The 16006-nt window shown below is 39.8% G+C and overlaps 1 protein-coding gene across 1 annotated transcript in view; it reads right to left on the bottom strand.

Annotated features, from left to right (window-relative positions):
- Positions 1-16006, bottom strand: part of DOCK5 (dedicator of cytokinesis 5) — a gene marked incomplete in the record, with an annotated part of 3482443 nt that overhangs the window by 1038386 nt on the left and 2428051 nt on the right. Inside the window, 1 exon segment of the mRNA XM_044083155.1 lies at positions 8286-8364. Coding sequence (XP_043939090.1) covers positions 8286-8364 — 79 coding nt within the window.

Genomic DNA, 16006 nt, shown 5'->3' on the forward strand with positions numbered 1-16006 from the left:
CCCCCCGTAGTTAGACTGGACAACTCCATGGAGTTACTCCAGGTTCAGGTTACGGTGGGTAAGACCCCATTCAAGTTCTAGCCAGTTATAGATCCCCCTCTATAGGTCACGAAAGCCATGAAGCCTACTTAACCAAACTGAAGACTATCCAAATTTTACAAAACACAATGGTTACGGGAGATTTAAATTATCCCACCATCAAGTGAAAAACCTACTCTAGCCCAAACTCGCTAGCACAAAAGTTCCTTACTTTGTGAATTCAAATGTCCTGGAGCAAACTGTCCATACCCCAACAAGAGAAACCAGCATTTTAGATCTGGTCCTCACCAACATGTCAAACAGGTGCACTGCTGCAAATGTTGGACCCTCATTACTTAAAACTGACCACAAATCAGTCTCCCTTGAACTGATACCAATACCAAAACTCACAAAGGATGAAATCAGAGTAATAACTTCACCAAGGCAAACTATACCCTCATAGGTGAAGGTATAAATGCATTCCAAGCCCCATCCCAAGCTGAAAGTGGTAACTATGCCAAAGCTTACACTAAAGCCCTGTATAATCACTTGTATAAATGTGTATAAACACTGCTATACCACACAGAATCAAAGCCAGAGCCCCAAGTAAAATCAAGCTGCCATGGTGGACTTCCAGCATCAACACACTCTACAATAAACACAAAAAGTTGCTGTCAAGAAAAGAAAGACAAGGATCCAACACTGGAAAAGCACCCTCCTCAGTCTTAACAGGCAAATAAGACAACTTGTCAAATCCTCCAAGAGCTCCTTTGAGAGAAACCTATCAAGTACTGCCAAGGATAACCATAAGGCCTTTTATAGTTATGTACGTAACCTAAAGAGTAGGACCCAAGCATGTGCAGAACTGGTGACTAATTGTACCAAACACAGTGACCCCACAGAGAGAGCACACCTGCTAGTGGACAGGCTTTGTCAAAATTTCACTTCCCTTATCCCCTCCTAACTTACAAAACCCCCCCGCCCACATTTTCCCCCACCTTACATATCTGAACCGCAGGTCCTCAAAGCCTAGTCGAAGGCAAAGAACATGGCCTCTATGGGACCAGTTGACATCCTACACGGTCTTCTAAACAGGCTAAAACATGAATTAGCATCACCACTAAGTACCTTTTCAATCATAACCTAACCCACAGGCTTTGTAACTGTGGAATGGAGAACAGCTACAGTTATCCCCTCCACAAAGGTGGCCTAGCAACAGACCCAGGGAATTACAGACCCATAAGCCTGACCGGCCTCATCTGTAAGGCCATGGAACTTATTATGGACGTCATAAATAAAGACATAGGTAACCTCCAAACCCTGGATCCTACCCAATTTGGTTTCGTGAAGGGCAGATCCTGCCTGTTAAATCTGGTGGATTTCTTTGAAAGTGTGACCAATGCCACTGATGAGGACAAATCTGTGCACACAGCATACCTTGACTTGGCAAAGGCTTTTGACATAATTCCACATTCAGGCATTACTGATAAACTTAGCAAACTGAATGTAAACCCCTTTGTTGTAAGATGGGTTGCCAACTGCCTCACAAACCAGACACACACTATCAAAAGTGGGCAACTCCACATCAACCAGCAGACCTGTTACCAGTGGGGCGCCAAAGGGGTCAGTGCTGGGCCCCCTACTGTTTGGTATATACTTCTCAGAAGTTCAGGTCAAAACTAAAGGGTTGTGGCTGACCAAGTTTGCAGACAACTGGAAACTAGGAGAAATCACTGAATTCCCAAATGATGTCAGTATACTCCAAGAGGGTCTCATACAGACCAGCGACTGCTGGATTAGTCATGGTCTCAAAATGAATGCAAAGAAATGTGTTATCACTCCCTTTGGCCCAAACAATGTCCCTTCAGACTATCAAATCAACAACAATACCCTAAGTACCCATGAAGTGTTAAGGGACCTGGGATCACAGGTTGACCGCGACCGTAACTTCGACCACCACATGTTTACCGTTGTAAGGAAAGCTTTCCACATAGCTCACTTGATTGGTAAAGGCATTGCCTCAAGAGCAAACGAAGTTATAACCCCCCCTATACTCGGCACTTACCCAGCCCATAACTGAGTATAATGCCTCATTCAGTATGTACCGTAATAAGCACCTACAGCAATTAGGGAGACCTCAAAGGTTTTTAACAAAGAAAATCAAGGGCCTCCAGTATGTGTCTTACATGGACTGACTAAAATCCCTGCCACTATACTCCATATCATATAGACTTCTTAGTGGGATTTCTGGCTGGCCTAAAGAACAACCCAAGACCCAAACCTAATGAACTTATTGCATATCCGGAAATCAAATAGGTCTACGGCTATCCATTCCAGGGACATAAATGCAGCCTGCGACTTAAATAGGACATGCTGGAGGGACAGATTTATCTCCCACTGACTGCCACATCTTTGGAACAAGCTACCAATTCATGTGAAACAGAGCACCTCTAGGGCACTGTTCAAGAGGAACCTGGAGCAGTGGATGGGACATAGTAAATTCTTACCGGGGATAGCACCCACAACCCTCCTGGACATGGCAGTCATAACTAAATGTAATCCTGGGTATTGACTAGCACTTCTACGGTATTACATTGGATTGAAATGGCTAGGCTTAAAATGACCTCCTAGTTGACAGCCTAGTAATCTCCTGTGATTCCTTGCCCCTGTGCTGTAAGATAAAACTTTTTCTGTCAGTACATGCTGTTTAATTTATGTTTCTTTGACAAATAAAAGATACAGCCCATGTCAGCACTAGGTGGTATTTTTTCTTCCTTGCTTATATAAAATTCAATAGAAATATAACTCAAATATACCAACTCCAAGACTGCACAATATTGGAAAAATAACAGAACATAATCTCCTTTAAAAGAAAACTAAAGCAACATCTCACTGATAACCCCAGCTGCACATACAACACATATCCACAGTAACTGCAGCTGCACATGCAACACATATCCACAGCCTCCTTAATCTAGCAAAACTGTTTCACATAGCAAATATACGTATGTATATGTTATGCTGTTACACCACACGAGTTATCCCTAACCTTTAGTATCATACTCCACACATCTATACAACTACCTTAACACATTTTCTCTTCTGTCACTTTCTACTTAATACTACCATTAAATATATGCCACCTATAATCTACTTATTTCCACTACCTAGCTATAAGATTCTAACTATTTCTGTCTTACCTTTAAGTTTAACTCTCTAATTCTATATTTCCCTTTTCCTACCCCCCCCAAAAAGAGATGTATTGTTAAAATATTTCTAACTGTATAATTTTCCTACATTACTGTTACTGTATTGTGCCTTTTTACAACAAATTTGCTGTTTAGTTTTCTGTATTATTTCACTTGCTTTATAATTATAATTTGTTTCCTTATAAATTCATGTAATGATTTTCATGTAACTTGGAGCTTTTCTCCCCAGGCCTCCTCTGAAAATGGGTCTCAAGCCCAGTGAATTTTCCCGATCAACAAATGTCAGTAAATAAATAACTACTTTTTCCAATATTAAGTAATCTTGGACAAAAAAGTGGAGCTCCTCTGTATTCCTTTGACACTCATGACATTCAATTTCTTTAATATGAATGCCATGCATTTGAGCAAGGTGGAGTTTAACCAAGTAGAGAGAATCTATCCATATCACATACATATATGCAATATATTTAGGGTCTATATTAGATCAGCAAACGCTGATCCATCAAACTTAGGTAAGCGAAAGCTTACAATCTCGAACTGTCAGAACAGCAATTTTTTTCCTAGGGAAAAAAACTCACTGTTCCAAATCACATACACACAACACATGCACACCAAACAAACAGCAATCCACACACATACACCTAAAATCTCACACCTAACTCTACACTAAACTATACACACACCACTAACTATCCACTTACCTTAACTCAAACCCTAAAGTCTGTCAGTATCGCACACTCACTTCACCCGCTCACTAACCCTAACTCACCTAACTCGCCCTAACCCTCACGTCCACACAATCGCACATACCAAACCCGTGCCCTAACCCTAACTCACCTAACCCGCCCTAACAATAACATCCACACAATCGCACACTTACCTGAACCCGATCCGTAACTTTCCACCACAACACTGAAAATACCGAAGCAACAGAAATGGACAACCAAATTCTTTCCCTAGGAAAAAATTTGAGTTTCTGCTGCTTCGATATTTTCCACTTTCGCTTACCTAAGTTTAATGAATCAGCATTCGCTTTTTTAAGCGTTTGCTGATCTAACATAGACCCTATATTTATATACACAGGGGCAATGCACTCCATTGAGTTGACTGTTGGTCAATGGACTTAAGTGCTCTATTTATCAAACTATTAAGATTTCAGATGAAGAAAACATTGAATGCTTGTCTAAGTGTGGGTTTGGGAAAATAATGCACAAACTTTTAGATATTCTGAAAGTTTCAGCATTAGAGGGAGGGTGTGCTTCTGCGCGTGTAGGTTGGTTAGGTTTAGAATAAAGGCTGAGCAAGGTGAAAGATTTAGTGTAGTGTGTGTGTGTCCCCAAACAGCCTTCATTAGTTGAAGTGTCACTGGTTGTTACTGAAAGAGTTAGGGTTATAGCAGGTATTAGTAAAATGGTGCAGGGGTGTGAAGCCCCACTGCACCACTTTACTAATGACTGTTAACACTCACCCTATGCCCCTGCCTCTAACCCTAAATTATGTCTGAAATGTGTGGTTGAGGTGTTGTTGATCATACAGCAAAAGAAAACGGTTTCCTTTTGTGATCTTCCCCCTCAATTTTGTTGTTTTTGTAATGTGTTGATTTTCAAAAATCCTGGCATCAATCAGTTCAATGTTGACAAATAAATGTGCGCGTGTGTGTGTGTGTGTGTGTGTGTGTGTGTGTGTGTGTGTATATATATATATATATATATATATATATATATACATATATATATATATATATATGTATATATATATTTGTATGTGTGTGTGTGTGTGTGTGTGTGTGTGTATATGTATACACAAGTGTACATGTATTTCACTCATCACTATAAATAGTTTAACAAAGTATTCTTGTTTTTCATTTCTTAAACTCTAAAGTGTAGATAAATGTATCTATGATTTATGTAACTGCCTCACTATAAAAATGTACATACACTGCCCAACTCTACCTATGTAAATTTTTAAATGCTATTGTTTTACTTGTGAGTATACACTCTCAGGTTGGTTCTGAAAATGATCTAGTGTGCTCACTGCCCTACCATGGTTAGCACATTTAAATAAATATTTTACCAAGTTATTACTTTCCTATCATATTTTTAATTGTAGCTTTACTTGTAGTGATGTCCTTCCCCTCATTCTTGAACTCCTCAATTATATCCATTTGTATTAAATAACAAAGATCCTTAACATTCAATAAATATCTGTACTCTATGAACAGCTTAAATATACACTGACAATTCAGAGCTGTCAAACTGACTCCAACTATTTCATTCATACAAACAATTAATATTTTCTGAGTAACTGTGGGCAAACTGCAATCACAAGTAGAAACATGTAATTTACATATTGATAATGAGACATTATCTTTTCTACTTGTAAAACTATGCAGATGTACATAACGTTGTTTTATTTATTCTACTCTTGTAAACTGGTAACTATGTATATGTGATTAACTACTTAGACCGTCAGGCCTCCTATAAAAATGGGTTATGCTCACCTTGGGTTACTGGGTCAGTAAAATGCAAACAAATAAGACCTGTTTTGCTTTGTGAATGTTCACTGCCAGTAGTACACAATTTCAAAACGTTTATGCTACTGAGGTCAGCAACTACCTACATTTCTAATGCTATAAAATGTGCCCCAACTGTTGCAAAAACAAGACATGGACACAAAAAGGAAGTAAGAATTGTAATTACTGGGTATAGGATTCATCATATCTAAATGAGAGAGGGGAAACTGGTAATCATATGACTTCAGATATCCCATTTATCACCTACCAGGACAGTAAAAGCTCTTGTACAACAGGATTTTTATGGGTAGAGTATTAAGGTTTATATGCTTGTGTACGGTGACTGCAAAAATAACACATTTAATCTCTCCAGATTTTTGCTGAAGGTATCAATCCTCTGAGTGGCACTTTTATAAATTGTTAGATTAGGTGCTACTCAGAGTCATTTGTGGGTTAAGCCGAATGTACGCTGTTCTACCTCATTTGACAATCAGGTAAGGCTACTAGGTACTGATGTACATTTTCAAGGGTGAAGATTTTGTGCAATATTCTTAATTTTACTTAATCCAGTTCTCACATAAATGTTATCTTTAGCACAAAAAAACATGCCCTTTCCTAGGTCACGTCTAGAACTTCCAGCACTGACTTTCCAGACAGCAACTCTGTCTACTAACTGTTATCTGATCCTAAGCATAGTCACTTCACACTGTTGCAGTTTATCTATGACCTTCTATCATTCTAAGTTCCAGCAATGCTGCTGAGGCACCCCTCCCCCTTTTTTATATTAAACGGCTTTACTGCCATCATCCCCCACCCCAAAAGCCAAGTAGTGCATAGGTGAGATCAGTAGAGGTCATTCAGTACATAAAAGATCCTTTAAAGAATGTCTAGAAAATTCTGTATGTGAAACATACTCTGATTTAAATTGTTTACAACAGTTTTATGAGGCAAATTCTACTAGTAAAAATGGACAGAATTAAACTGGATCAATCTTAATAAATTTGCTGTTATCAGAAGAAAGAAATTTGGATCAATCTTAATGAATTTATTATCAGAAGAAAGAAATGTACTCTTCAGATTTTTGTCATATGTCTAATACTTGAAATAGTATGGGTGTCTCTATGAAAGCAAACTTGGCTATGTGAAAAATGTTCAGTTCATAAGACATATCAGTCAGATGTAAAGTAATAGTTCTCATACATCTGCCACAAATACTCTGAATGCAATTTTCCATTTCCATATTTATTGTAAATGTCACTAGAACATGATGTCTTGAGGTTCACATATCCTGCTGACTGAGCAGGGAACTGTCAGATGTGTTTATACCCTAGATATAATTTTATTTATATTAGGAGTATCAGAAAAGCATGAAATATAATTAAGTTTAAAAACATGATGAAGTTCAGTATGTCAAAACTCTCAACAGGCATTATGGACAAGAGAGAACTTTTCATTCAGAATGAAGTGATAGTATTAGAAAGTGAAATTATAGGGTGAAGTCCCCCCATGGGGAGTGCAAGGGGCACAGCTCCCCCACCAAACACACACAGAAATGCATTCAATGATGCTCCCTTCTCTTTATGTTAACAACAATCAAGTACACTGTTTGATGGCAGAGTTGGTCCTCACATGTGGTGTGCTTCGTACCCAGAGACAATCATCCTTCATAAAGGTATTCTTATAGATAATGATTATCTACACAGGAATGGGATGACCCTATACTAGGGTGATGCTGGGTTGGTGTTGATAAACCACACAAAGTGGAAGATGGTGGGGGGGTCACTGATGGCTGGATAGGTTTGATATTCTGAGGATCTGCGCCAAAAAAATATCCAAAAATGCAAGCTATCTATTCATCATTTAGTCTACAGGCACCGGATTCTACTGCATCTTTGAGGTGCAGAAAGCATTCTGACTTGGCATGGATAAGGGAATGACTAAATGAAATACAGCCTAAAATTTGTATGGAAGGTGCTTGTTCAGTGACAGTACAGAACTGATGCACTGCAATGTTCTTTAAATATTATAAGGAACTTTCAGTGGACACTGTGGTGTTGTGTGTGCATGTCTGTGGGTGGGGGGTGGGGGGGCTCTAATGCATCAAATCTCAAACACTAAGACAACGAGGACTCAGGCTAAAAAACTTCCATCTAAATAAATAATGTATTAAATGCATTACACTAAAAATAAATAAATACAAAAATAATAACCCCACAGCCAAGCTTGTTAGTGTAAGACTCAGTGCCCTTCCCACGGGTGACTGCGCTCATAGTAAAGGAATTCAGTGAGGAAGTAACAGCCAAAGATGTTCCAGTGGAAAGCCGTTTTGCATGAAACAGTTGATTCTTTCATTGCCTGTTTTGACTAGTACACTTTGAAATCCCAGAACTGAAAGGCCTGCTATGTGTCTGTGGTGGTGGTGGGGAATCATCAGAAGCAAACTTCAGTAAACACATGGGGAGCAGTTGTCATTGACACAAATGTCAAAAAGATGACCAGGACATAGCTATTTGTTTATAACAATTTTTCAGACTAATAATTCATACCTGAAGTTCAAAGTTGGCTTGGTCCAGGAAGTGTGTATTTAACACAGCTGCAAACTGATTTATTGCACGGAGGAAGATTCTAGGAGAGAATAAAGGCTACAATGAAGGTGGCAAAAACTAAACATTCTCTTAAATTTAGAACAGAGCAACAATACATTTCTTCAGCAGGAAAGTACAGTTGTATTAGTAACTTACTATATTTACACATACTCATAATCATTACAAACTGGGCCTTCTACTACAGAAGGCATGATGCCTCACCTGACTTGTAAGGCTTTGCACTGTTCCTTCACTGGGCTGGACAGACACCCTTCATTCTTAATATCAGCACATATGTAGTAATAGAGGGATATCCAACCACACCACCTTTAGTTCTTTCATGCCCAGGCAGCTACTTCCAGGAACCTATAGCTGATCCAGGTACTAACTACATAGCTGCAACCCCCCTCCCCAACCTCTACAGCAGTCTAACAAGCAGCCCCCCCATGCTGCCTCTCCAAGTTCAAAGTCCCCAGGAGGAGGGAGGCTGCCTCGAGGTAGTGGTAGTAAGCGAAGAATGTATGAAGGGTGGCCATATAACTACCTCATTCCCCAATTACCCATAGGGCTGGATGAAAAGAGGTAGAGGAAGGGAGCTTTTACTGCAACAGTGAACATGTTTAAACAATCCACAGAAAGATAAATGTACAATATTTTTCATACAGTTCACTGTTGAAGTAGCCTTTTCACTTGGAAAGGTTCACATAGCATATAGAACAATGGACAGCTAGCCCTCAGAAGTATGTTGGCTGAAATAATCATACGATAACTGCAACAATCCGGTCATCACTCAAGACAATTGTCTGTAGGTTGCAATGCTTAGATTAAGTATGAACTGAGGACCACATGAAAGGCAATAGTGGTTATTGTGATTGTACCCTTTAGAAAGAACTTACACTAGTTAATACCTGGTGTTATGAAAATAGACTCAAATTAAATGCAAAAAAAGTATATATCACTTCATTTGCAAACAGTCCCTATCTTTAAATTGTAGTATAGACAATACTCCATTACCGAATGAAAATGTGATTAGGGACTTCATTATTTGAGTTGACAGTTTCCTCTTCACTCTCTCTGTCCTTTGATCATTATGTGGCAACTACTGAGAAAATCCTTCCACTCAGCACAACTAATAGCCAAGGTCTTACCATCCAGATCCAAAGATGTCACTGTTCCCTTATACTCAATGCTGATTAGACCAATTATAGGGGAAAATGCCCTCTATGGGAAATTATCACTTGACACATCAAACGGGAAGCCTGAGATCTTCCCAACTAAGATAACTTCAGTCTTAAATACCCTGAGTTACCAAGAAAGGCTAGAAGCTTTATCCCTTTCCTGAGCATCTTACAGACTCTTGATGGAATATCTGTGCCTTACCAACCTTGATGGGAGACCTTTTGCCCTTGATCTCCTCTATCACTGCAAGTCTAACAGCTTAGCAACTGCAGAACCAGGGACTAAAATCTTCAAAAGCAGATGAACATAAGGGAGAATAATTTATTGTGCAGTAGCTCCCCTTTTCTGGAATAAGCTGCCCCTGCTGATTAAGTTGTGTAATACATTACCATCCATCAAAGGAAACCAATATGACTGGAATGATACTCTCAAATCTTCCAATGAACTAACAAGCCTAGCCCTCCTTGAGAAAGGGGGTACAGTCTGAGGGTGGGTACTGGCAAGGTTCTGATGTTTGACAGACTAAATTACCTTGAAACTCCTATGAATCCTGTAAGATACTGAGGACTCCTGGTTTCAAAATGGGTGTGAAGGTTATGATGCCTAGTATTACTGTCATTTCCTTTATGCTAAAGCATCTTCCATCATTTCCTCCAGGCCCCCTTCATTGGTAGACCCCTTACTCCATGACCAGTGTCTGAGGAGTCTGTTGTGAACACCTGGGGATCTAAGCCTAGCTTGAACCCCCCCCCCACACACACACACAAATTGAGGTTCATCTGTTGTAACTACCAAAAAAGCTCTTTCTTGATTCATGGCAGAAGGCGGCTGAAATGCTGCAAAGACTGTGTGTGTTGGAACCGTCTGTTTCTGAGACACCACTGAAGCTTTGTTGTGTTTTGCTAGAAATACCGTAAGAATCAAGGAGGTTATATAATCCTGTGTCCTCAGAAACTACCTTACAGTGAAGCAGTTTTTCTATGACACAGATATGAAAATGGTGAAGAGCAGGACGTATTCTCTCAGGGAACATAGAAACAATACTAGGTAAGCTATTTTTGTTTTTTCGTAAGTTGAGGGTAACTACAGCAGAGCTAGTAAAGAAGACTGCTAGAATGGTGCTTGGTGTGACATCTGGACAGAGGGAGGAGGACAAGGAGACCTGGTGGTGGAATGAGGAAGTACAGGAGAGTATACAGAGGAAGAGGCTGGCGAAGAAGAAGTGGGATTGTCAAAGAGATGAAGAAAGTAGACATGAGTATAAGGAGATGAGGTGCATGGTGAAGAGAGAGGTGGCGAAGGCTAAGGATAAGGCATATGGAGAGTTGTATGAGAGATTGGACACTAAAGAGGGAGAAAAGGACCTGTACTGATTGGCTAGACAGAGCTGGAAAAGATGTGCAGCAGGTAAGGGTGATAAAGGACAGTGAGGAAACGTACTCAAGTGAGGAGAGTGTGTTGAGTAGATGGAAAGAGTACTTTGAAGGGCTGATGAATGAAGAGAATGAGAGAGAGAGAAGGTTGGATGATGTGGGGATAGTGAATCAGGAAGTGAAACAGATTAGCACGGAAGTAGTAAGGACCGCTATGAAGAGGATGAAGAATGGAAAGGCTATTGGGGCCAAGATGACATACCAGTGGAACCATGGAGGTGCTTAGGAGAAATGGCAGTGGAATTTTTAACCAGACTGTTTAATGAAATTTTGGAAAGTCAGAGGATGCCTGAGGAGTGGAGAAAAAGTGTTGTGGTACCTATCTTTAAGAATAAGGGTGATGTGCAGAGCTGCAGAAACTACAGAGGGATAAAATTGATCAGTCACAGCTTGAAGTTATGGGAAAGAGTAGTGGAAGCTAGGTTAAGAAGGGAGGTGATGATTAGTGATCAGCAGTATGGTTTCATGCCATGAAAGAACACTACAGATGCAATATTTGCTCTGAGAGTGTTGTTGGAGAAATACAGAGAAGGTCAAAAGGAGTTGCACTGTGTCTTTGTGGACTTAGAGAAAGCATATGACAGGGTGCCTAGAGAGGAGTTGTGGTATTGTATGAGGAAGTCGGGAGTGGCAGAGAAGTACGTACGAGTGGTACAGGATATGTACGAGGGGAGTCTGACATTGGTGAGGACTGCGGTGGGAGTGACAGATACGTTTAAGGTGGAGGTGGGATTACATCAAGGATCAGCTCTGAGCCCTTTCTTATTTGCAGTGGTGATGGACAGGTTGACAGATGAGATCAGACAGGAGGCCCCGTGGACTATGACGTTTGCAGATGACATTGTGATATGTAGTGAGAGTAGGGACCAGGTTGAGGAGACCCTGTAGAAGTGGAGATATGCTTTAGAGAGGAGAGGAATGAATGTCAGCAGGGCTAAAACAGAATATATGTGTGTAAATGAGAGGGAGGGTAGAGGAATGGTGAGGATGCATGGAGTAGAGTTGGTAAAGGTGGATGAGTTTAAGTACTTGAGATCAACAGTTCAGAGTAATGGCGAGTGTGGAAGAGAGGTGAAGAACAGAGTACAGGCAGGGTGGAATGGGTGGAGAAGAGTGTCAGGAGTGATTTGTGACAGACGGGTACCAGTAAGAGTGAAAGGGAAGGTCTACAAGAGGGTAGTGAGACCAGCTATGTTATATGGGTTGGAGACGGTGGCATTGACGAAAAGGCAGGAGTCAGAGCTGGATGTGGCAGAGTTAAAGATGTTAAGATTTGCACTGGGTGTGACTAGGATGGACAGGGTTATGAATCAGTATATTAGAGTTTCAGCTCAGGTTGGACAATTTGGAGACAAAGCAAGAGAGGCGAGATTGCGTTGGTTTGGACATGTGCTGTGGAGGGATGCTGGGTATATTGGGATAAGGATGCTAAGGATGGAGCTGCCGGGTAAGAGGAAAAGAGGAAGGCCTAAGATAAGGTTTATGTATGTGGTGAGAGAGGACATGCAGGTAGTTGGTGTGAAAGAGCATGATGCAGAGGACAGGAAGAAATGGAAACAGATGACCCGCTGTGGCGACCCCTGATGGGAACAGCCAAAAGATGATGATGGGATGAGGAAATGGGTTACTAATACATAAAATGATTTGGTTATTAAACAAATTTATAGTTACATTCTACTAATACAATATTGTGGTATGTTGGTCATAATGGATTAAAATCGTAAGTAAACAACTTTGTATATTATTTCAACTAATAGTAAAGAAAGAAAAATTATTACAAAAGAAAGAAAAATCTAAATATTTTTAATCATTTTAGAAATTCAAATTTAAATACAAGGTATTTACAAATTACTAACATCTATGTTATTCAGATTATTATCCTCATATTTCACTAGTCATAAACTTAACTTGGACCACTCTTTTAGTTTAATCACTGCTATTATGCATCTCACAGATACAGTATTAATTTTGTCACAACCAAATAAAGTGTTTAATAAAAATCAATAAATGATGAAAAAGTAGTCTTCTTCCAACTTTGCAATCACATTTTTCTGCTGCCAGTATCATCCATAATGCCTTCTTTTGATTACTTTTTGGCAGGTAAAGGAAAAAGCAACATTACATATTAGATAGTACAACACGATACAATTATCAACAAATAAAGATTGCATCACTTCTTGTACCCTATTCCAATATTTTAAGAAACTCGATAGCAAAAACATGCTTTAAAATCTGTTTTGAAATTCCTCTGACAAATCTTTTTATAAAATATTTTAATTGTTCTACACCAGCTGTAAAAAAAAACTTAGTAAATAAATTTCCATGTACATCTTACAGAATGGTTGATGCTGTAACTACCACCTGAGATTTTAATACTGCAATGTTTCTCATCTGTTAGATATCAATAAGAAAAAACTATGTGAATTCAGTATGAAGTGGAAATTCAAGCATTCTTAATCATTTAAACCAGCTTTTTGTTATATAATATAGTAAAAATACAATCAAGGTTAATTTTCTGATAAGGATATCTTGTAAGTTTTGACTTTATAAAGTTCTTAAATATTGTGCACAGTTTATTCACATTGACCACAAATAACTTTGCATATTTTGTTTTTCTGAAAGGGACAGATGAGTTATGTATGAATTTTGGAAATTAAGTATAAATGGAAACAGTAAAAATAAAGTACTTTTCAATTTTGTTTTTATTTCAGTAATTTTTTTTTTAACATTTCAGTGGATGTTGACCTTGTTTTTGGGATTGTATTCGATGCTCTTCCTTAAGAAACATTGTACTTAATGAACAGCAAGATAAAAAGAGCATTTTTTTTATCTGAGGTAAAGTTGTCAATTCCGTTGTTGTCAGTGTGTGGAGCTCCAGGTCTTAGCAGCAAGAAAGACATGAAAACATGGTGCCAGCTGACGACCCTTATACCCAGGCATCCTAACATCAAACACAGGACAATTGCCAGCCCTGGAGGAGAGGGTGAAATCTCTGGCATTTGGACCAGCCAAGGGCAACTACAGCAAGAATATTCCATATTGTTATTACTGTAACAGTGAAACACAAACATCCTGTGGGTCTCTTTTGTACTGAGTGGTATTACTGCAGCAATACATCATCACTAGGGTAAAACTAACCTGTCACATGATTGTCTAACTCCGGCTAACATTCCCTATTACTGGATGAACAAACCAACATTTTTAAAATTCTGATTCACAATGATAGGAAGGAGCAGACATTTCAGGATCAAAAGGTGATATCAATATGAACACTTGGCAGCCAAAAGCCAGATATCAGGATAGTAACTTTTTCTGAACTTACTACTTAAATCTCAAAGCTACAGGGGCCCTGCCTTTAAAGTCCATATTTATACTGAAAATCAAGATCAAGTGACCTGTTGCCTTTCTGTTCAGCAGGAGATAGCTCACCTTAGGGCACATGCATTACTCTGACAGGGGTACCCTTCCCAGTCAAACCCACCATTTCACACAGTCTCTGGAGCAGGTTACATCTGAAGTCTGGGCAGCTGAAGCTAGAAACAAGAGCCCTGGTGGAGATCACCCTCCCCACATCACTGGGTAAGTGAAGTCAGGGCTAGCCACTTGGTGGTTTAAAAAGCTGGGTCTAAATGATTTAGTCACTTCCATTAATATTGCCAAAAAAGGAACAAGGGTGCCAAATACTAAGTGGGTTGACAACCACGTCCACTCTAATCTATGCCAGGTACCCATATTAACAGTCAGAGTTGTCTAAGTGCCCACGCTGGCCAGTGTGTGCCCACCATAAAGTCTAGCAGCCCTGGGCAATAAGATACCAGCTGGCTTGCGTCCTGTTGCCCAGCCTGGATTACCTGAGACAGCTCAGTTGAGTGAAAACTGGAAGCAAAACTGGTCAGTATGCCCAAAATAAACTGATTGTGAAAGTGAATACAGGTTCACAAATAAGATGTAGCTTGAAAGTGGATGACATGATTGTAATGAGATAGCAGAATATCCTTTGCATCCAGGAGACAAGGTAAAAAGGCACTTATAGGTTCATAGGTTAGTACTAGGCTAACTGCCCTTGCGAGCCATTTTAAGCCTAGCCAGTTATCCCCTGTGAGATTCAAACCCTGTACCTTGTGTTTGTAAGGCAAACACCTTAACCATTAGGCCACCAAAAAGGCACTTCATAAAGATGTTTGACTTGGGATTCAGTCAACCACTCAGGGGGCGAATAGTCTAGAAATGGTATGAGAACTGTTATAAGTGTGTCAGAATCACTGGCAGATTCATGGCAATCACACTTCATTGTAAAGATAGGGTAGTCATCATAATCTTGACCTATGCTCCACAGCAAAGCTTGGATGGTAAGGAAAACAGGGCGTTCAGGTAGCAGCTTCAGAACCTACTAGAAAATTCAGGACAAATTAATCTGAGTTGCTACTGGGGGACATGAAAGCTCATATCTAGACAAACAGAACAGGCTATGTGGACTGCCTGAGTTAATATGCGATGTGAATAATAAGAGGACAAGTCTAGAAGTTTGTCTGGCAAATGACAAAGGTGGACAATACATGGTTCAACAAGAGAGATAGTCACAAGATCGAATGTAAGAGTGGTTAGTATGAAACTCAGGAAGCTTTATTCCTAGTAAGGACACAGTATTGAGGTAAACAGACTGCAAAGCCACCTTCAGTGAAATGGCTGGCCCCAGCGTAAACCATTGGTGGCCACAATCAATTGCAAGCAGTGGCTCGAGAAGGCCATAAGGTCATCAGAGACTAGACTGAAAACCTGGAAATAGAATAGAATGAAAACCCACGAGTTCAAGGAAATATTCAGGGCTCTAGCACCTCAGGAAGTGGAGAAAATAGGTGTTGCTGAAAAGATTGACACTGACTCAAAATAGCATGTGTGAACACTGTAGAACAGATGTGCGGGCAAAACAGATAAGGAAATAAGGTGCACAAGGTAGTGGCATGCAGAGGTCTAGGAAGTTCACAAAAGAAATGGAATGCAGGAAGAAGTGGGATACAGAAACAACACAAGTCCAAGAAAGAATACTAGCTGGCTAACAGTCCAAGTGAG

Source organism: Protopterus annectens, chromosome 9.part0 (assembly GCF_019279795.1).
Source record: "Protopterus annectens isolate FY-2018-M chromosome 9.part0, PAN1.0, whole genome shotgun sequence".
NCBI lineage: Eukaryota > Metazoa > Chordata > Ceratodontiformes > Protopteridae > Protopterus > Protopterus annectens.